General features: G+C 41.4%; 1 protein-coding gene across 2 annotated transcripts in view; it reads right to left on the reverse strand.

Moving 5' to 3' along the window:
- Positions 1–1,442: 1,442 nt before the first annotated feature.
- The window catches only part of gria4a (glutamate receptor, ionotropic, AMPA 4a), a 125,790-nt gene continuing 111,487 nt past the window's right edge, over positions 1,443–15,745 (reverse strand). The window contains exons 16-18 of one of the 2 annotated variants that reach the window (XM_069669153.1): positions 11,999–12,113; positions 9,453–9,590; positions 1,443–4,804 (exon numbers count right to left, since the gene is read on the reverse strand). In XM_069669153.1, the coding sequence (XP_069525254.1) occupies positions 4,640–4,804; positions 9,453–9,590; positions 11,999–12,113 (418 nt within the window). In that variant the 3' untranslated portion in view covers positions 1,443–4,639. Of the gene's footprint in view, positions 4,805–9,452; positions 9,591–11,998; positions 12,114–13,853; positions 13,969–15,745 lie in introns of both variants that reach the window. The other variant, XM_069669152.1, reaches the window with a different exon arrangement.

The raw sequence follows: 15,745 nt of genomic DNA on the forward strand, positions 1-15,745 counted from the left end.
GGTGCATTACCGCCTCATTCTGCTTCAGTGTCCTCCTAAGTGTACTCAGGTACGGAACAAAATTATTAACGTGAAAGCTTACCGGCGGGGGGGGGGGGGGGGCAACAGTACTCAGGCAATCGTACCTAATGTGAAAACACCCTAAGTGTAATAGCCACTTATAAAACAAACAAAAACAAAAGTTTAAGATTTTAGTTGAAGCGCAGACTACAGAAGAATATTGCTCCCCTATTGGTTGAAAAACCATCCCTTAACAGAGATGGTGGCCTGCGACGGCAACTATTACCGACATACAATGCTGTTTTGTATTCTCTGCTCAAACAGCTGAGATCACACTCACACTTTGCATCATGTGAACCCAACGACCCACCAACACCAGAGGTTGTTAAAGACACATACAAGGTCAACAAGTCTCTCGATTACAACATCTATTTGTATATGAATGACCTACAGAGGCTTATGTTTCTGTCCACCAGTCAGTTTAGACCCGAAGAAGCCTTTCGGATGAGAGGTGAAACTTCTACAAGAACTTCAACCAAGTCCAGCTGCTTTTTGAGTTTAGCAGAATCTTGTTAGTACAATCTAGTACAATAATCTGTTCACGTGATACCGACCTTTTTTTTAATGGGTGGCAGCATTATGCTTCCGTATATCTTGAGTGTGCAAACCAGACACAGCTGTGTAAGGACATAGCACACAACAGGGTATATTGAAAATAATGTGGCGACCAGGACAGTATTTTTTTTGAACAACTCAGAAAAACACAAGCATGTACCATTTTTAGAAATCTTTAGAAATCTGAAGTTTGATTTCAGCCTGAGCTTGCAACAGCTCAATATATGGGTGACATGCGATTAAAGAGATTGTAAGGTTCAGAAACGTAGTGCAAATGAAAGGGCCGTCTGATGGCGAGGTCAAGAGGTAAAAATACAAGCTACACGGAGTTACTAGGATGGCTGTAGAGTCTTCTTTGTTACCTTTAAATACATGTTTAAATCTGGCATTCCTGTGTAATAATGCATTTTATTGTGATGGCCTATTACTTTCTTATATATGTTCTATTGCACTGTGATTTTGTTGCTGTTACAAGAGGTCACTTTTTGCCAGAACTTGCTAAACAAACTTTTTAGCTTTCTAAAGCTCGGTCTGACTGACAGGCCTGAGACACCCACTGCATGATCAGAGGTGCAGAGAGTTGCTGTATCTTGGCAACTAACAGCATTTAGAAGCTCGGCGGTGATTGTTTCATGAGATGACATTATAGCAGTAACTCAGGATGATTTATCTCAGTCTCATACCAGTGTCAGTGGGTTTCGGTTGGCTGCAGGGTGTTTGTTCTCAAACTAGACGGAACAACACATCATAAAATTAGCCTCCAATCCAATACAGTGAACACTTCAATGATTTGGCTGCATTCAAAATAACCACACAGACACGTGGGGTCAGCATTGATGTTTTACTAGAAAAAGAAACCAAATGGAAAGACAGAAATAAAGACAGAACGTAACAGTGTGTTAAAGCCAGAGTGTTGACAGCCCAGCGTCAGCTGTTTGCTGTCGATGCATGAAATCTAATGTTCTGGAGGTGGCAAGGAAATAAACACAACAGTATCATGTAGAGTTTATCTGCCTGGTGTGTCGGGTGTGGTGATAGCTAGATCAGTGTTAACTGTCTCTACACAAATGCATTGAAATCCACTATCTCCACTGTGTCTCTGATGCTGGATTGCTGCAGTGCTGCTGCACTGATCCCCTAGGCTGAGAGAGGGAGAGATTGGAAACTGTCTACCTTTTTCCATTCAGCCATAAAGAGGGTTGTTGTGTTAGATAGTTCGTGTTTAAACATTATTTTCTATGTATGCCTTTCATATGGAGTTGATCACATTTGATGCAGGACTGATGCGTGAGGAGGTACGTGTGTGAGTTTATCAAAGAAGTGGAAGTTCTTTCGAGTTTCTTTTTTGCAAAATGTAAAAGGTTACAACGTAAAAAGGCAAAATAAAGAGCCAGATGAAATTGAGATTGTCAGTCGGTGTCTTGAGTTTTGCAGTGTAACAGGGCAGAAAGTAGTTTGTCATTTCTGAGATGCACTTTGTACAGAGAGATATGTCTTACAGAGGGACCGGAGGGAAGAAGAAAGGAGAGGGGAAGACAAAATTAGAAGAGGAACGGGGAAACAAGAGTTAAAAGTATGGCACAATCTCTATGCATGCTAAATTGTGTGGCAACAAAATAATTAAAATTGCACCAATGTCCATCATTCCTCAGATATTAATGTAATTATATTTTCCTCTCCAAAAGGCCAGCAGCAAGTGGATGTGCCACAACAGCCTGCCATATGGTCTATTACTAATTATTAGAATTTGATGGATCCAATCATGTCTGCAAAAAGTGCACACCCTGCTCAGGTTGGATTTCAATCTGCAGCTTCAATCATGTTGGATTTCAATCTGGAGCTGACTTGCATCTGGTGAGAAGACAAATAAGAAAAAGCACTGAGGCGATAAGAAATTCAACACAAATGCTACACTCTCAAAATGTCACACAGCATTGTTTTTTTTTCTCAAATCACAATGGCCTCTTTCTGTGCAGAGGCCTGCCTGAAAGTGCTCTGGCCTCCAGTTGTTGAATACCTGCATCTACATGCTGTTTCAGGGCCATTTGAATAGAAGATGAACAAAAGTCAGACAATGACAAAAACAGCGAATAACTACTCGTGAAACGGACATACAAGCAGAAATTAAAACATCCAAAACCTCTCATGGTGCTGGAGTGATCGCTCTGAGCTGACCCTGTGTAGGAAACAATGTGTGTGCGTGCGTTTTTTTCTACCGTACGTGTGTGTGTCCGTGTGAGTGCCAGATGGACATTCAGTGTTGAGGACGCACAAAGACAGTGGCTTATTAATAGTCTCAAGTTATCAAAAAAACAGCCATATAACAGAATGTATGCCATGGCCTCTGACAATCTGTGATCAATGTCTTCTATAGCTCTCTATAGACGTATAGATATATATTCATTTGTATTATATATAATATGTAGATTTATAAAAAAGATCTGATCTTAATTACAAGTAGTGGCATTTTTCTTTTATATTCATTATTGCAATGAATTGTTATCTAAGATGATTAAAAAAGACAGGTGAGTTCTGTTTTGCTACGCAGTTATTTACAACAGTTTTTAAAAAGCAAGCTTTCTGATATGGTACCTTTTCCCCGACCACTGGAAAAAGACTGAGGATCTCAAATGACAACCAAACTGCCCGTTAGGATCAATACTGTTAGAGGAATTTAAAACTGTACCTATAGATCTTTATTGTTTCAAGTAGAGTGAAGCGCACAGAGCAGAGACCGGTGGTTCTCAACCTTATTACGACCCTTCACACAAACGGTTTGCTTTTGTGTAGTCGCCCCACTTTAGGAGACATATGCAAAGGATGATGACCTTTGATGACCTCTGGCTATTTTGGATTATTACTCAAGAAGACTTGTGTGTCCAAAACGTTTTGTACCTTAATTATTAACGTCTAAAAGGTGTGCGTGTGAGGTTGAGAAGCACTCTGCAAGGTCGTCATATGAGATCTGCCCATGTGTTGTATTTTTTCTTTCCATCACCGAATGTACAGCTCGAACCTCGCCTTTGCAACTCTGCAAAAAAACGTATCCTCACGTTGCTATTTAGCGTTTCTACTGTCATGAAGATGCTCTTGATGAAGGACTTTTTTTAATTACTACAGTGTTTTTTAATCTTTTACAAACCCCTGTGAATTCTGCAGCCGAGATCAGCCACACGTATGTGTTTGGAGGTTACTTCTGTTCTATACTGGCACGATTATCTCACCAGAACAGGGCGAGAAATCATTCTATATGCGTTATAAGAAAAGCATTTTCATTCAATTTGAACAGTCCATGGCAAAAAGTAGCAGGTTTGCACAGTCCGAACGTTCAAGGTTACAGTTTTCTGGTCTTCTAAGGGTGATAAAACCTGGCACTCAGTCTTTGCAGGCAAGTTATGATGACCATGATGATGATGATGATGAAAACAATGTTTGTAGTCTTAGTAAGGCGTTGTCAAGGGGGTGTGGCTCACTGGCCAGCGTCGTCCAATGACGACAGAGCAGGAGCAGAGTTGTTTGGTTGTTGTTTTTTTTCTTCATACTGTCAGCTGTGATCATCATCTTTATCACTATCATCATCATGATCAGGTCTGTGGTCGTGTTCACAGCTCAAAGTTTGTTTCGTGTAAGTCTGTGCTGGCTTTCCTGTCGCTTCGTCAGGATGGTGTCCTCTCCCAAAGTAATCGAATGACCGCTGCAGGCAAGCGTGATCGTCGGAGTTCTCCTTTGTTTTCTTTTTTTCTCCACTCTTCTCTCCAAAGTTGTTTTTCACTTGTCTCTTTTAAAAGAAGTCAATGGCAGCAGGAGAGTGAGATGATGATGCGCAGTGTGTGTTTGTGTGTCTATCTGAGTATTTGCATTAAGTATCTGTACTTGTATTTATGTTCTCATGTGTTTTTTATGCATGAAAATGGTATATATGTGTGTGATTGTATGTAAGCACATGTGTCCGTGTGTATGTGTGTGTGTTTGTCCCAGTCTGTATGTTGGTGTGTCGTTAAGGCACGGCAGGTGTTTTTGGTTTTCAGGGCAGTCCGGAGGAGACCACTGCAAGGCCGGGGTGTCGGAGGGAGGCGTGGCCAGCATGCACGGCTTTGGGGCAGTCTGGCGTCAAGACGCGGCCATTCTCCCCCACACTTCCTGTGATGGACAGACGGGCCTTGTTCCGCATGGCTTCAGAAAAAGACAGCTATATATGAGGAGAGATGGAGAGGAGGGTGGAGACGGCAGAGTGGAGATTTAGTTTAACAAAGACATAATTTCATAGACGTTGAAACAGTACAAGTAATGCAAACACTGATATAAAGACAGAAATTTCAACATAAACACATGCACAGAAGACACTTACGCATGCATGTGCCTGTACGCACAAGGTTCACACCAGTGTGCTAACAATAGGACATGTCTGAGGGTGCAATCACACATACAGAGAAAGATATATAAATCGATTTGTAGCTGATGTCATTTTCAAGCAAAAAAACAGTTAATTTTGGCAGCTATTTTAGATTTAGTCTTAAGACGAAAATGCTTCTTAGTTTTAGTCACACTTTAGTCATTTTTACAGTTTTTGGTTTTTAGTCAAAACTTTTTCTCTCTTTAAACTAATTCAATTAGCCTGACGCAGGTTCAATCTGCTGTAACGTCCTTGCAATTGTTTCCTGACGATGTTCTGCACACGCAATAGATCCTGGGGCGGCTGTGGCTCAGTGGTAGAGTCGGTCGTCCTTCAATCGGAAGGTCGGAGGTTCGATCCCCAGCTCCCTCAGGCTACATGTCAAAGTGTCCTTGGGCAGGACACTGAACCCCAAATTGCACCCGGTGGCATAGCCAACGGGTATGAATGTGTTATCTGATTGACACTTTACGTACTTTACTTTACGCCTCTGCAATCAGTGTGTGAATGGGTGAATGTGATATGTAGTGTAAAAGCAGCTTTGAGTGGTCGCAAAGACTAGAAAAGCACTATATAAGTACAGTCCATTTACCATTTACCATCCTCAGCTGAGGATATAATGTGGAAACTTCTGGAACATAATGTTACGAATGTGAAGCCACAGAAGGAAGCCGTGCAGTTACAGTAGCACATGCTGCACACTCTTGAGTTATTTGCAGCAGCAGTGTTGGTATTTACCGTTAAACATTTTTATAATCATCATCGCTTCTTATTTAAACAGTCTGACTGAAGCGGACAGCCAGTGATCGCTCCTTTTTGTGCGGAAGTAGCAAAACATACACGTCATCAGAGTTTTTATAATTACTGATCTATTCGTTAGCATCTATATTTTAGCTCATCAAGATCTCGTCTTCATCATGGAAAAAAGATCGTTGACAAACATTTTTCGTCATAATTAACAGAAATTAACAAAGATTGCTTAAAAATAAACCCAAACTAATGGGAATAGTTGTTTTTTTTCTCAGATAACCTTCTTGGTGTGCAGTAAAGTTCAAATTGGCATTTTTCTCCCTGCTCAAACAAATTGAACTCCAGGTAGAAATGCCTAACACTTCATTTAATGGAACTTCAAACAGGCATGGTGTGAATGCAACCCCAAACTACACATTCAAATCTCACTAAAGGGCTTCCACACTGTGCAAATGCTACAGTCACATAGCTTTCACAATGTAAAAAGCAGGCAACAGTCAACAAACATACATGTACACAGTGGACGAGAGGACTTGGGTTGTAGACATCTGCATTTCAGAAGTGACCATGCATTTCTGGGTTCTGGGTTTCAGCTATTTGAGAAATTAAAGTGAGGATTTGAAAAAGGATAAGATTTGGAAGGTGAGGACTTTAGAAAGACAAAAGGGAAACATGAAGGAGTGATTGTTCTTTCAGGGTTTCAGATTTATAGAGAGGGATTGACTGACTATACTGCTCAGAGTAGGGTGACACTTCACACAGAACGGCCACGCTGTGATGTCTCTGCAAAGTCGCTTGTGACTGGTTTTACCTGCCTTTTTTGAGAAAATTTGTTGAATTGAAAGGGTGTTATTGCAGCTGAGAATGAGGACACATCTTAAAATGTCTCTGCGATAACTGAAATTAGAGATCTATGCACGTAGATCATTGGCGAATAAACCCTTTTAAATGACGCTAGGAGAGAAAACACGACTCTGTTTAGCGTTTGAAATCTGAAACATAGCATTAGGCGGCTTTTATACAGCATAAATATCTGAAAAAGTTTACCCTGCAATTACAAACATCCAACTGTGCTTGGCACTACATTAGCAGGAACAGAGACAAAAGCTTACCCCCCCTTCCTTAATGAGTGCTGTCATGCTGATGTACGGCTCAATTAAAAGCTACAGAGGAAACACTGTAGATTACTCTAACACAACATCTAAGACAATTTTAAAGTAACCTTTGACTATTATTTAAAATGTTTTTTGGATGATTTTATTGCAACTGTTGATAATAAGTTTGAATAGTATGGCAAATATCCAGCAAGTTTCACAGCAGACTGCAATTATGGAGGTAAAGCTGCTAGCATCAGTGTTTATCTGTATATCCTTGGCACAGTTAAAAGCCAATATTTACTGTACTGCATCTAGCTGTCTTTATAACTGCATCCTGTGTATCGATCCTGCTAATTGTCTTATACGGTGATTATCAAATATAATCTTATTAAGCCTCTGAAAGGTTTGCTAAGCAGATCGTCAGAGTGTTTCCTTTCACCTCACTTAATTGCACCTTCACATCAATAGACGTGAGTCGTGTTGTTTCAGCAGCATCACCAAGTAGCCGTTCTATATGAAGTGTTCGCTTCATCAATTATTGCTCTGCAATAACGCTGAGTAACTGGGCTGTTTGGTAAGTTGTCAGGGCTGGGATAAGTGATATAGCTTGTTTGGACCGTCGACGACAGGGGTGCACAACTCCGGATTATGGGCGACACATTTAAGGTGAATCAGTCAACTACAAGCTACGGGAGCTCGGAAAGGACAACGCAGTGGGATTTAACGATTAGCATATGTTCTGCAAAGAAGAATACGTTTGTTTATGACGTATGCAAAAAATAATCAGGGTACTACAGATATATATATTATATATAATTCAGATCTATGAGTGCATATCAGATTATTTAATCATAGAACATCTTACCTCGACAAGCATAAGGGATTAGGGACAGTAATTCAGTGCATTTTAAAAGGTGATAGAAAAAATGCCAATCTGTTGTTACTGCAGGTCGGCTGATATCTTTGGACATAATTAAAAGCAATTAAAAACTGCTGCTGGTAAAAAAGAAAAACAACCTGCGATTTAATTTGTTCCCTTAATAACTTCCCTGATTATATGTGTTACCTTAATGGATTTAAGATTAAATCAGTACTTTAAGCAAATGTTTTTAACAGTTTTCAAGCTGTCAAAGGCCTCAGTTGGTTCGAATTGGTTCAGCGGCTTTAGAGAGCTCTTCACAAACATGTACGTGCATTAACCAGCTCATAAAAAATACTGTCTGTGTGACTCTGCAGTGGTGCTGAAGGAATTACTCGCCTAGTTATGAAAATTATGCCGCCTCCACTGACATGAAAAACAACTTAATAGTAATTTTTATTCCGGAGATGTCTATCATATTACAGCTGAACGAGTTTCAGTCAGATGGGTGATAATTGGAGTCCACACGTCGGCTGATTCATTTGTAGCTGGGAGCTGGTTTTAATGAGGAACAACTTCAGGTGGGTGAAGTTTGGTGATTCAAACATTCGAACAAAATGAGTTTTAGTTATTAGGTTTAATAAACTTCAAACTTTTTGAAAGTTTGCTCAGAAATATTGGAAGGGATGTATCAGAAAGTTACTTTACATTTATACCTGATTTGTTGGCGCCAATTAAAATGAAGTATTAATGGGCAGCAATTAAATGTTTACAGTAACTATGGTAACAAAAATGTTATTACTGTGATTCTAAGCTTTATCCAGAGGCAACTGGACTTGGTTGAAGTTCTTGAAGATGTTTCACCTCTCAAGCGAAAGGCTTCTTCAGTTCTAAACTGACTGGTGGACGGAGCTAGAAATGTAAGCCTCTACTATGTTAGAGGCTTATTAGTGTGCCAATAGATTTGTAATCAAGGGTGAGTCGTTAACCTGTGCTGTTGACCTAATTGCAACGAAAAGTTAGGGTTAGTACTAGCCCTAACTCTTGGGTTAACCCTAACTCTAACCCTAACACTAACCCCATCCTGATCCTGTTTTTTAAATACCATGCAAGTCCCTGGCCATGGAGTTGTGCATCCCTGCTCTATCATTATATTGAGTATAAAGCTAAAGTTACAATGCAGGTGCCTAGGCAAGTAATGAGCCAAGAGCATCACCATGAATGTCATCATCACCATCATCATCACCATCATTACCATCTGCAGCCAAAGACGATGGAACCAAATCTGTAGTCACGCAAATCTAACCCCAGTCTATCCAGGGGGCGATGTGCTAAAGAATGAAAAATATCAACAGAAGCAAAACTTCAAACAAATTTAAACCCCAAAAATCTAACAAAATAAAAGCCCAATAAATGAAACAAACAGCCAAAATAAGGTTTGAAGTAACATAAAAAAAGCTACATTGGTTCCACAATGCTTGACCACATCCTCATGACCACATGAAGTACAACACCGGTGCTTTGGGCTGCTGCGTCAGCCGCTACATCGACAATACAAGAATCTACAGCACCACCACCATGATCAACACCACCATTACCCCACCTATATGGGAGCCTCTAAGTCCTACCCCTATATCTTGACCCCCTCGGAGCCGTACACGTTGTACCCCTCCCTATAAGTGGCTAGATTCTGGGTGCTGGGGGAGGGGCTGGGGCAGTGGGGGGGGCTAAGGTCCACCTTCATGCGCTTGGCTTCGGCCCGGGACTTGTAGCAGAACTCGACCAGGGCCACCAGCATGGCCAGGCCCAGGCCGCCCACCAGGATGTAGAAGACCCCGGCCACGTTGGACAGGCTCAGAGCCTGGGACGACTTGTCCTGGAGAGAGGGAGCGTAGGGAGGGGGGTTTGGGGAACATCCATGAATGAAGGATGAGGGAAAGGATGAGTCAAGGCCGGGTAATGAGGAAAAAGAGGTGATAAATGAAAAACAAATAGCAGGACAGAGGAGAGTGGGATGATGATGGAGGTTTAAAAAGATGATGTGTGATTAAGAGGAAGTGGAGTAAGAGATGGACGAATAACGGGAGTAAGTGAGCCGGAGAAGGAAGTGAAGGAGGAGTAGGGGACATGGAAAAAAACAAGGAAGTAGGAAGTGAGAGTACAGGAATAGAGGTGGGAGGAAGCAGATAGAGAAAATAGGGTAGAGTGGGTTAGACGCAGAAATGGAGATTATTACAGAAAAAATCATTTAGTGACAAGTTACTGTGTTAAACTGTATCATCAAATGTTAATGAAATTACATTTTACTTCTCTATCAAACAATTACATCTACTTGTACAACTACAATTAATACTACAATCACCACAACAGCTACATACAGTACTTCACATTATAACAGTCAGTACAAATACAGAACTACCTTTCTAAATCACTAACATGGTGTGTCAACAATTAGTTAAGTCAATAAGGCAGAGAAAATCACAGAGCAGGCTTTACTTTGAGCGGTGATGACATTTTACTGTAGTTTTAATGGCATTTAAAGGCTCCAGCATCATAAAGTCTAAACATCTACACTAGAGCAGCTCACATGGTCTACATTATAATAACTGGTGAAAGAAATCTTCCTGCTTAAGAACTTCTTTTTTACTTTGAAAAATAACGGTTACATTTTTTAATTGAGCAAAGGGTATAAATTAGCTATAGCAATCAAAAGCAAGTGCTAATAAAAAATCTGGTAACTCTTTATCTCACAGAATGATAATTTTGCTACTACTTTCATAGGAAACTCCCTGCATAGAACTCTATAATTTGGTTCTAAATAGAGGGAAAATTCAGACAACTTGGTTGTTAACTTAGTTCAAAAACATTTGACTTCCACAAGAACTGGTCCAGATAAATGCAAGTCAATCAGTCAATCCAACAATTTTTTATTTATATGGCGCTAACTCACAACAAAAGTTATCTCAGGACACTTTATATATAGAGCAGGTCTAGACTGTCCTCTTTGTTATATTAGAGACCCACCATTAGGGCCTGTGTCCACTAATGGCGTTTTTGGCCCTGGCTGCACCCACAACCTCAATATCAGAGCGCTTTTCATGGGTGCTGACTGTTGCTAGGTTACAAAAGTTGTGTTGCGCCACTTCTGCTTCCCTTTGAAGTGACCATCAAATGTGGCCATTACGTTTGTTTTAAATGGTTCTGTATGCTTAATATTTGATTTTATTCGTGGAAGTTTTACAAAGAAAACGTAAAAACAATTGAAAGGAATCGTGTCCTTGCATTAGCAGCAGCTCTACACCTGTAAATTGTACCCTCGAAAAAATGAAACGATTAGCGTCACCTCTGCCATTGTTGACAAAGTTGATATGTAAAGTCCCTCCTCTTCTTGATTTTGATTGGTCGGTGACCGAGAAGTGACATTGGCAATCGAGGCTGTGTTCATAAAGTCAATTTTTAAGTGAGAGCGGTGTGAGCCAGGGACAAAAAACAGCTGACACGAGGGTTTTTTTGCACTGAGGACGCTGAACTGTTTGGTATAGAAATTAGGAGCTGTCAGTGCAAAAAACACCGTTAGTGGACACAGGCCCTTAATCCACCATGAGCAGGTAGCAGCGGCAAGAAAGGACTTTCTTTTAACAGGCAGAAATCTCAAGCAGAACCAAACTCATTGGTGGCCAGCAATCTGCTGCAACAAGCTGGACAAGTAATAAAAACATCAGCTAATATATTTGTATTGTATCAAGTGTACAAATTGAACATTGCCCTTCGTGTGACCCCTAATTAGAACCAAATTACAGAGTTCTTCCAAAAAACTACCTTTGGATATGATTAAACTATATGCACCTGTACAATAAAGTGTTACCACGTAATAAGTGGGTAACTTGGATCTGATTAAATCTGAAACCTGAAAGTAAAAACCAATAGCAGCTAACAAGTTACTATCGCTAAAGCTAACGTGGTATTCATATCTAGTGCAGGAGTTTCAGGCTACAAAAAATGAGCTAGTCTGAGTTCAGCAAACAAAACATGAAAGTGAAAATATGATTCTCAATATTAACATTACATTTCTAACAGTAATGAAGATGGGATTGCCACAGATTGCTACAGAAAGTCTCATGCATGTTTAGGTAAATGTTGTCCAAATGGTCAGTTAAGTCGACTGTGGACATCCAAAATGTGTCTCAGGCTAATTGAGAACATTGCTTTTGCTAAGACAGTAGTTGCAGTAATCTGGAGCGTATTCAGGATGTGAGTTTCAGGCTAGCATTTTGTGAGACTGACCTTACTTCCAGAGTCCTTGGGTCCACACTCTCCCTTGTCATACCACCATTTGTTTTTCAGTTTGTCTAAGACGCCTGCTTCGCTCAGTTTCAAAACTGCAAGGTTTACCGGGGTTCTTCGCGTGTAAAAATAACATAAATAACATCATATGACATGTTATTTTATGTTATTAAAGTATTTCACATTTGCATTGCACAGCTCAGTCACATAAAAAAAGTACTTCAGTTTAGAACAAGTGACCTAGCATGGATCCCACTGAGTACATGTGTGTATGCTCATTGAGGAGGGGCTGGGGGGAGCGAGGAGCTAAGGCGAGCTACAGACATATGAGTGGGACCCACCTTTGTCACTTCAGGTAACACACCCATTACTGCCCCAGCTGGCTGGACAATGAACCAGAGGCAAATACTGTTAAGCTAGGAGTATTAGCATCAGGCTAGCACTGTGATAAGACTGGGAGAGGGAGCTGCAGGGAGCAGGTGCACTCAGACTGCACTTGGATTCCTAAATGGGCAACGTTCAGGTTGGGCAGTAGGTACGTTGCTTATGTGCTGAAATATCTCAAAAATTTGTGGATGGATTACCATGAATTTTTCCTGCAAATATTCATCATCAGCGGACGATTCATTCTTGTGACTTTGGTAATCCTCTGACTTTTTATCTAGCGCCACCAGCAGGTCAAAGATGTCATGTAATCAGCTAAAAATAGCACCTTTATATCTAGTAGATGGCCTGGCACAAACTTTTGCACAGAGGTTTATGGTCCTTAGAGGATTAATCAAAAAGTCTTTGATGGTTAAATATGATTACTCTTGTAATATAAAAACACAGGAAGTAGGATTTTAGGAAGTAAATGAATCAGGTTAAAACTGTACTAAAACATACAAAAGAAAATAAAGAGTGGTATGAATGTTTGATAATCCAAATAGAATTCATGAAATCCAACAAACACACAACGAGGGAAACTTTACCCTGTAATTGCATTCTGCTGCTATCAATTATTCATCCTCCCCTCTGCTTCAAGTCAACCTGAGCCCAAAAGAATCGGAGAACTACAATTACACGGGGGTCTCATGTTTTCCGCTAAATGTTTTAAAACCTTTTCCATCTGACCAACAGATCTCAGCTGAGGGAACGATAAGGTTCAGTCTGGCGTCTCTCCTTCTCCCTCCTCTCCCCAGAGCTGCCACTAGGGGGCGAATGTTCCTGTCTTGACAGTAATTGCTCTCTTTATTTCCCACATATCCATCACTGAGCCCTCTTCCCATTACCCCTCACTCCGTCCTTTCAGAGGGGCATTACCAGATCAGTGCCAAACGCGTTTGAGAATGGTTATTATCATGAGGAGTGCTTGAGTTATACAGCCAGGCACTCGACCGCAAAGAGGACATAATCCTCTGTATGAGATTGGAAATGTACATTTCTTTCTTTCTGATGATTCGGCATAAAATTCTGTGATAAATTGATCTTTTAAAAGCATTTCTATTCTCCTTAGGGCCTCCAAAAGGTAAAATTAATTGCTTTAATTTAAGAATGCTTTTATTTTCTGAGGGTTTCTCTGTACTAGAGGAGTAATATTCTCTTTTTTTGTGTCTTAATAAGCTCAAGTGTTGTACCTTTGTCACTGGGTCTGAACTTTCATGCAGAAAGGGCACACGCCACCGACAACAGGTGCAACATTGTGCCCGTTTATAAAGATGCAAGATTTGAGGGTGTCACTTTTTTCCCCGTTTGTCTCTTGGCCAGGGCAGATGCGTGCGTTACACTCCCAGGACGAGGGCCGTCGCGGCTAGCTAGCCGGTGAGCGGCCCCCGTCCCCCTAGTGGTGGGGTTTTGGCAGACAGAGAGGGCTAACCTTGGAATCCCCTCCCCCGCTGCCACATTCTCCTTTGTCATACCACCACTTGTTTTTCAATTTGTCCAACAGGCCCTGCTCGTTGAGCTTTAGAACGGCCAGGTTGACCGCGTTTCTTTAAGTAAAAAAAAAAAAGGAGGGACAGATAAGATAGTTTGGTCAGAGCAGAGGATGGAGGGACGGACAGACAAGATGGACAAGGACCACAGCCGGGAGGAAGAAAGGGGGGAGGAGGAGAGGGAGCAACGGGGGGAGAAATCAGAGGGGGTTGAAGGGACAAAGGTGGGTTAGTGGTGGAGGACGCACCCCGGACAACCCTCTCTCTAACTCTGTCTCTTTGACTTTTCTCTATTTCTGATTCTTTTTCTGAAAATAGATTTCTTTTTCTGCTTTTATGAGCAGATTTTAACTTATTTTTTTGTTTCCCCTCGTGTGTCGCTTTCTTGCACCAGGCTGCACTAACTCCACAGTAAGTGTCAGACTCCCTGCAAAAAGTGTGTTAACCAGGTCTGTGCAGCCTGCTGATGGTGCTCTTGTCCCCTCCTGCTGCTCCCCTACCGTCTTACTACTCTGTATGTGTGTGTGTGTGTGTGTGTGTGTGTGTGTGTGTGTGTGTGTGTGTGTGTGTGAGAGAGAGAGAGAGTGGCTCCAGTGTCCTACAGCACTCCTGCTCACACCCCTGAAGCGATTGACCTCCAAACAAAACTCAGGGACATGAGGCTAAATATCAGGCATATTCCTGCATATTAATTCAGCTCAGCTTTTATATCTCGCATGTTCATAAAAAGAGCTTAAAGTGTGTTATCATAATTAACTTGCTGAGTTAAAATGTTGCAAATAGTTCGATATCAGACACTTGGTGGCAGCTTTTAAACAAAAGGAAGCGACCCTGTTCGCAATCTCAGAACCCATCGGCTATCGACTGACGACGATACAGTGAACTTTTCGGGGTCCCGGTGTAGCTAGCGGTTAGCAGTAAAGGACTTCCTGCTAAGACTTCCTTTCCTATGCGCTGCATTGTTCACAGTCTGACTAGCAACTTGAGAAGCGAGATTGGAGTTAGGGTTGAGATCCAGTGTCGAAGAACCCATTGTTAGCTGCACATGCCTACAGATGCCTTTTTATAGAGACGGCTTAAAAGCATAATCATTGTCAGATAACCGGCGATGGGAGCTGGGGTTGATTGCATTCTGCACCTATGCTCTCCACAAGGACTGTTTTACCTGCATACGGCGCAGCCTGCTGATATGTGATTGGTCAATACTACTCGGACTACAAACGCACTAAAAAGACAAACCTACAGGTTCTGCACATAGAGAATACCTACGAGATCAACAGTTACAGTTTTCAAATCTCTGCAAGTTAAACCGACAAGAAATGTAACCAGTGGCTGCCTGCAGGTTGTGTGCATTCAACCTGAACAGTAACATTAACCTTTAGAATCGGGCGGCATCATTAAGTATTTGTGACATTGTTATTTTAAGCTCTGCATGCAAGAACAACGGCCTTTTTAAGACACATAGACAAGCCAAAGTGGCAGTACTAATGTATTTTCTTACATTGCTCATTATTTAAACATACTGTGAGGAGTTTATGTGGTCATCTGGTTTGCTTTCGTTGGTCACAGAGGCACCAGTATTCATTTCAGTCTGTTTAATAACCACTTAAACACCCCTCACAGTACACAAGTGTCCTTTGTTAGCTCAATATGTGGCCTGTTCATCCAACAGACTGTCTCCAAACCCAGCTGCAGGAGCTGAATGATGTTCCACATTTATTCCCTGCATGCCCCTTATGAATTCGTCTCATCTTCCCTGCAGCTTCTCTGCCTTTCAAAGCGACCCTTGAAAGTCTCTCCTGTGGTTCTCCTGCTCCCACTCTCTGCTGACCGC

The sequence above is a fragment of the Semicossyphus pulcher genome, unplaced genomic scaffold (assembly GCF_022749685.1).
Source record: "Semicossyphus pulcher isolate SPU_LCO1_2020_fin unplaced genomic scaffold, fSemPul1.0.p SCAF_19, whole genome shotgun sequence".
NCBI lineage: Eukaryota > Metazoa > Chordata > Actinopteri > Labriformes > Labridae > Semicossyphus > Semicossyphus pulcher.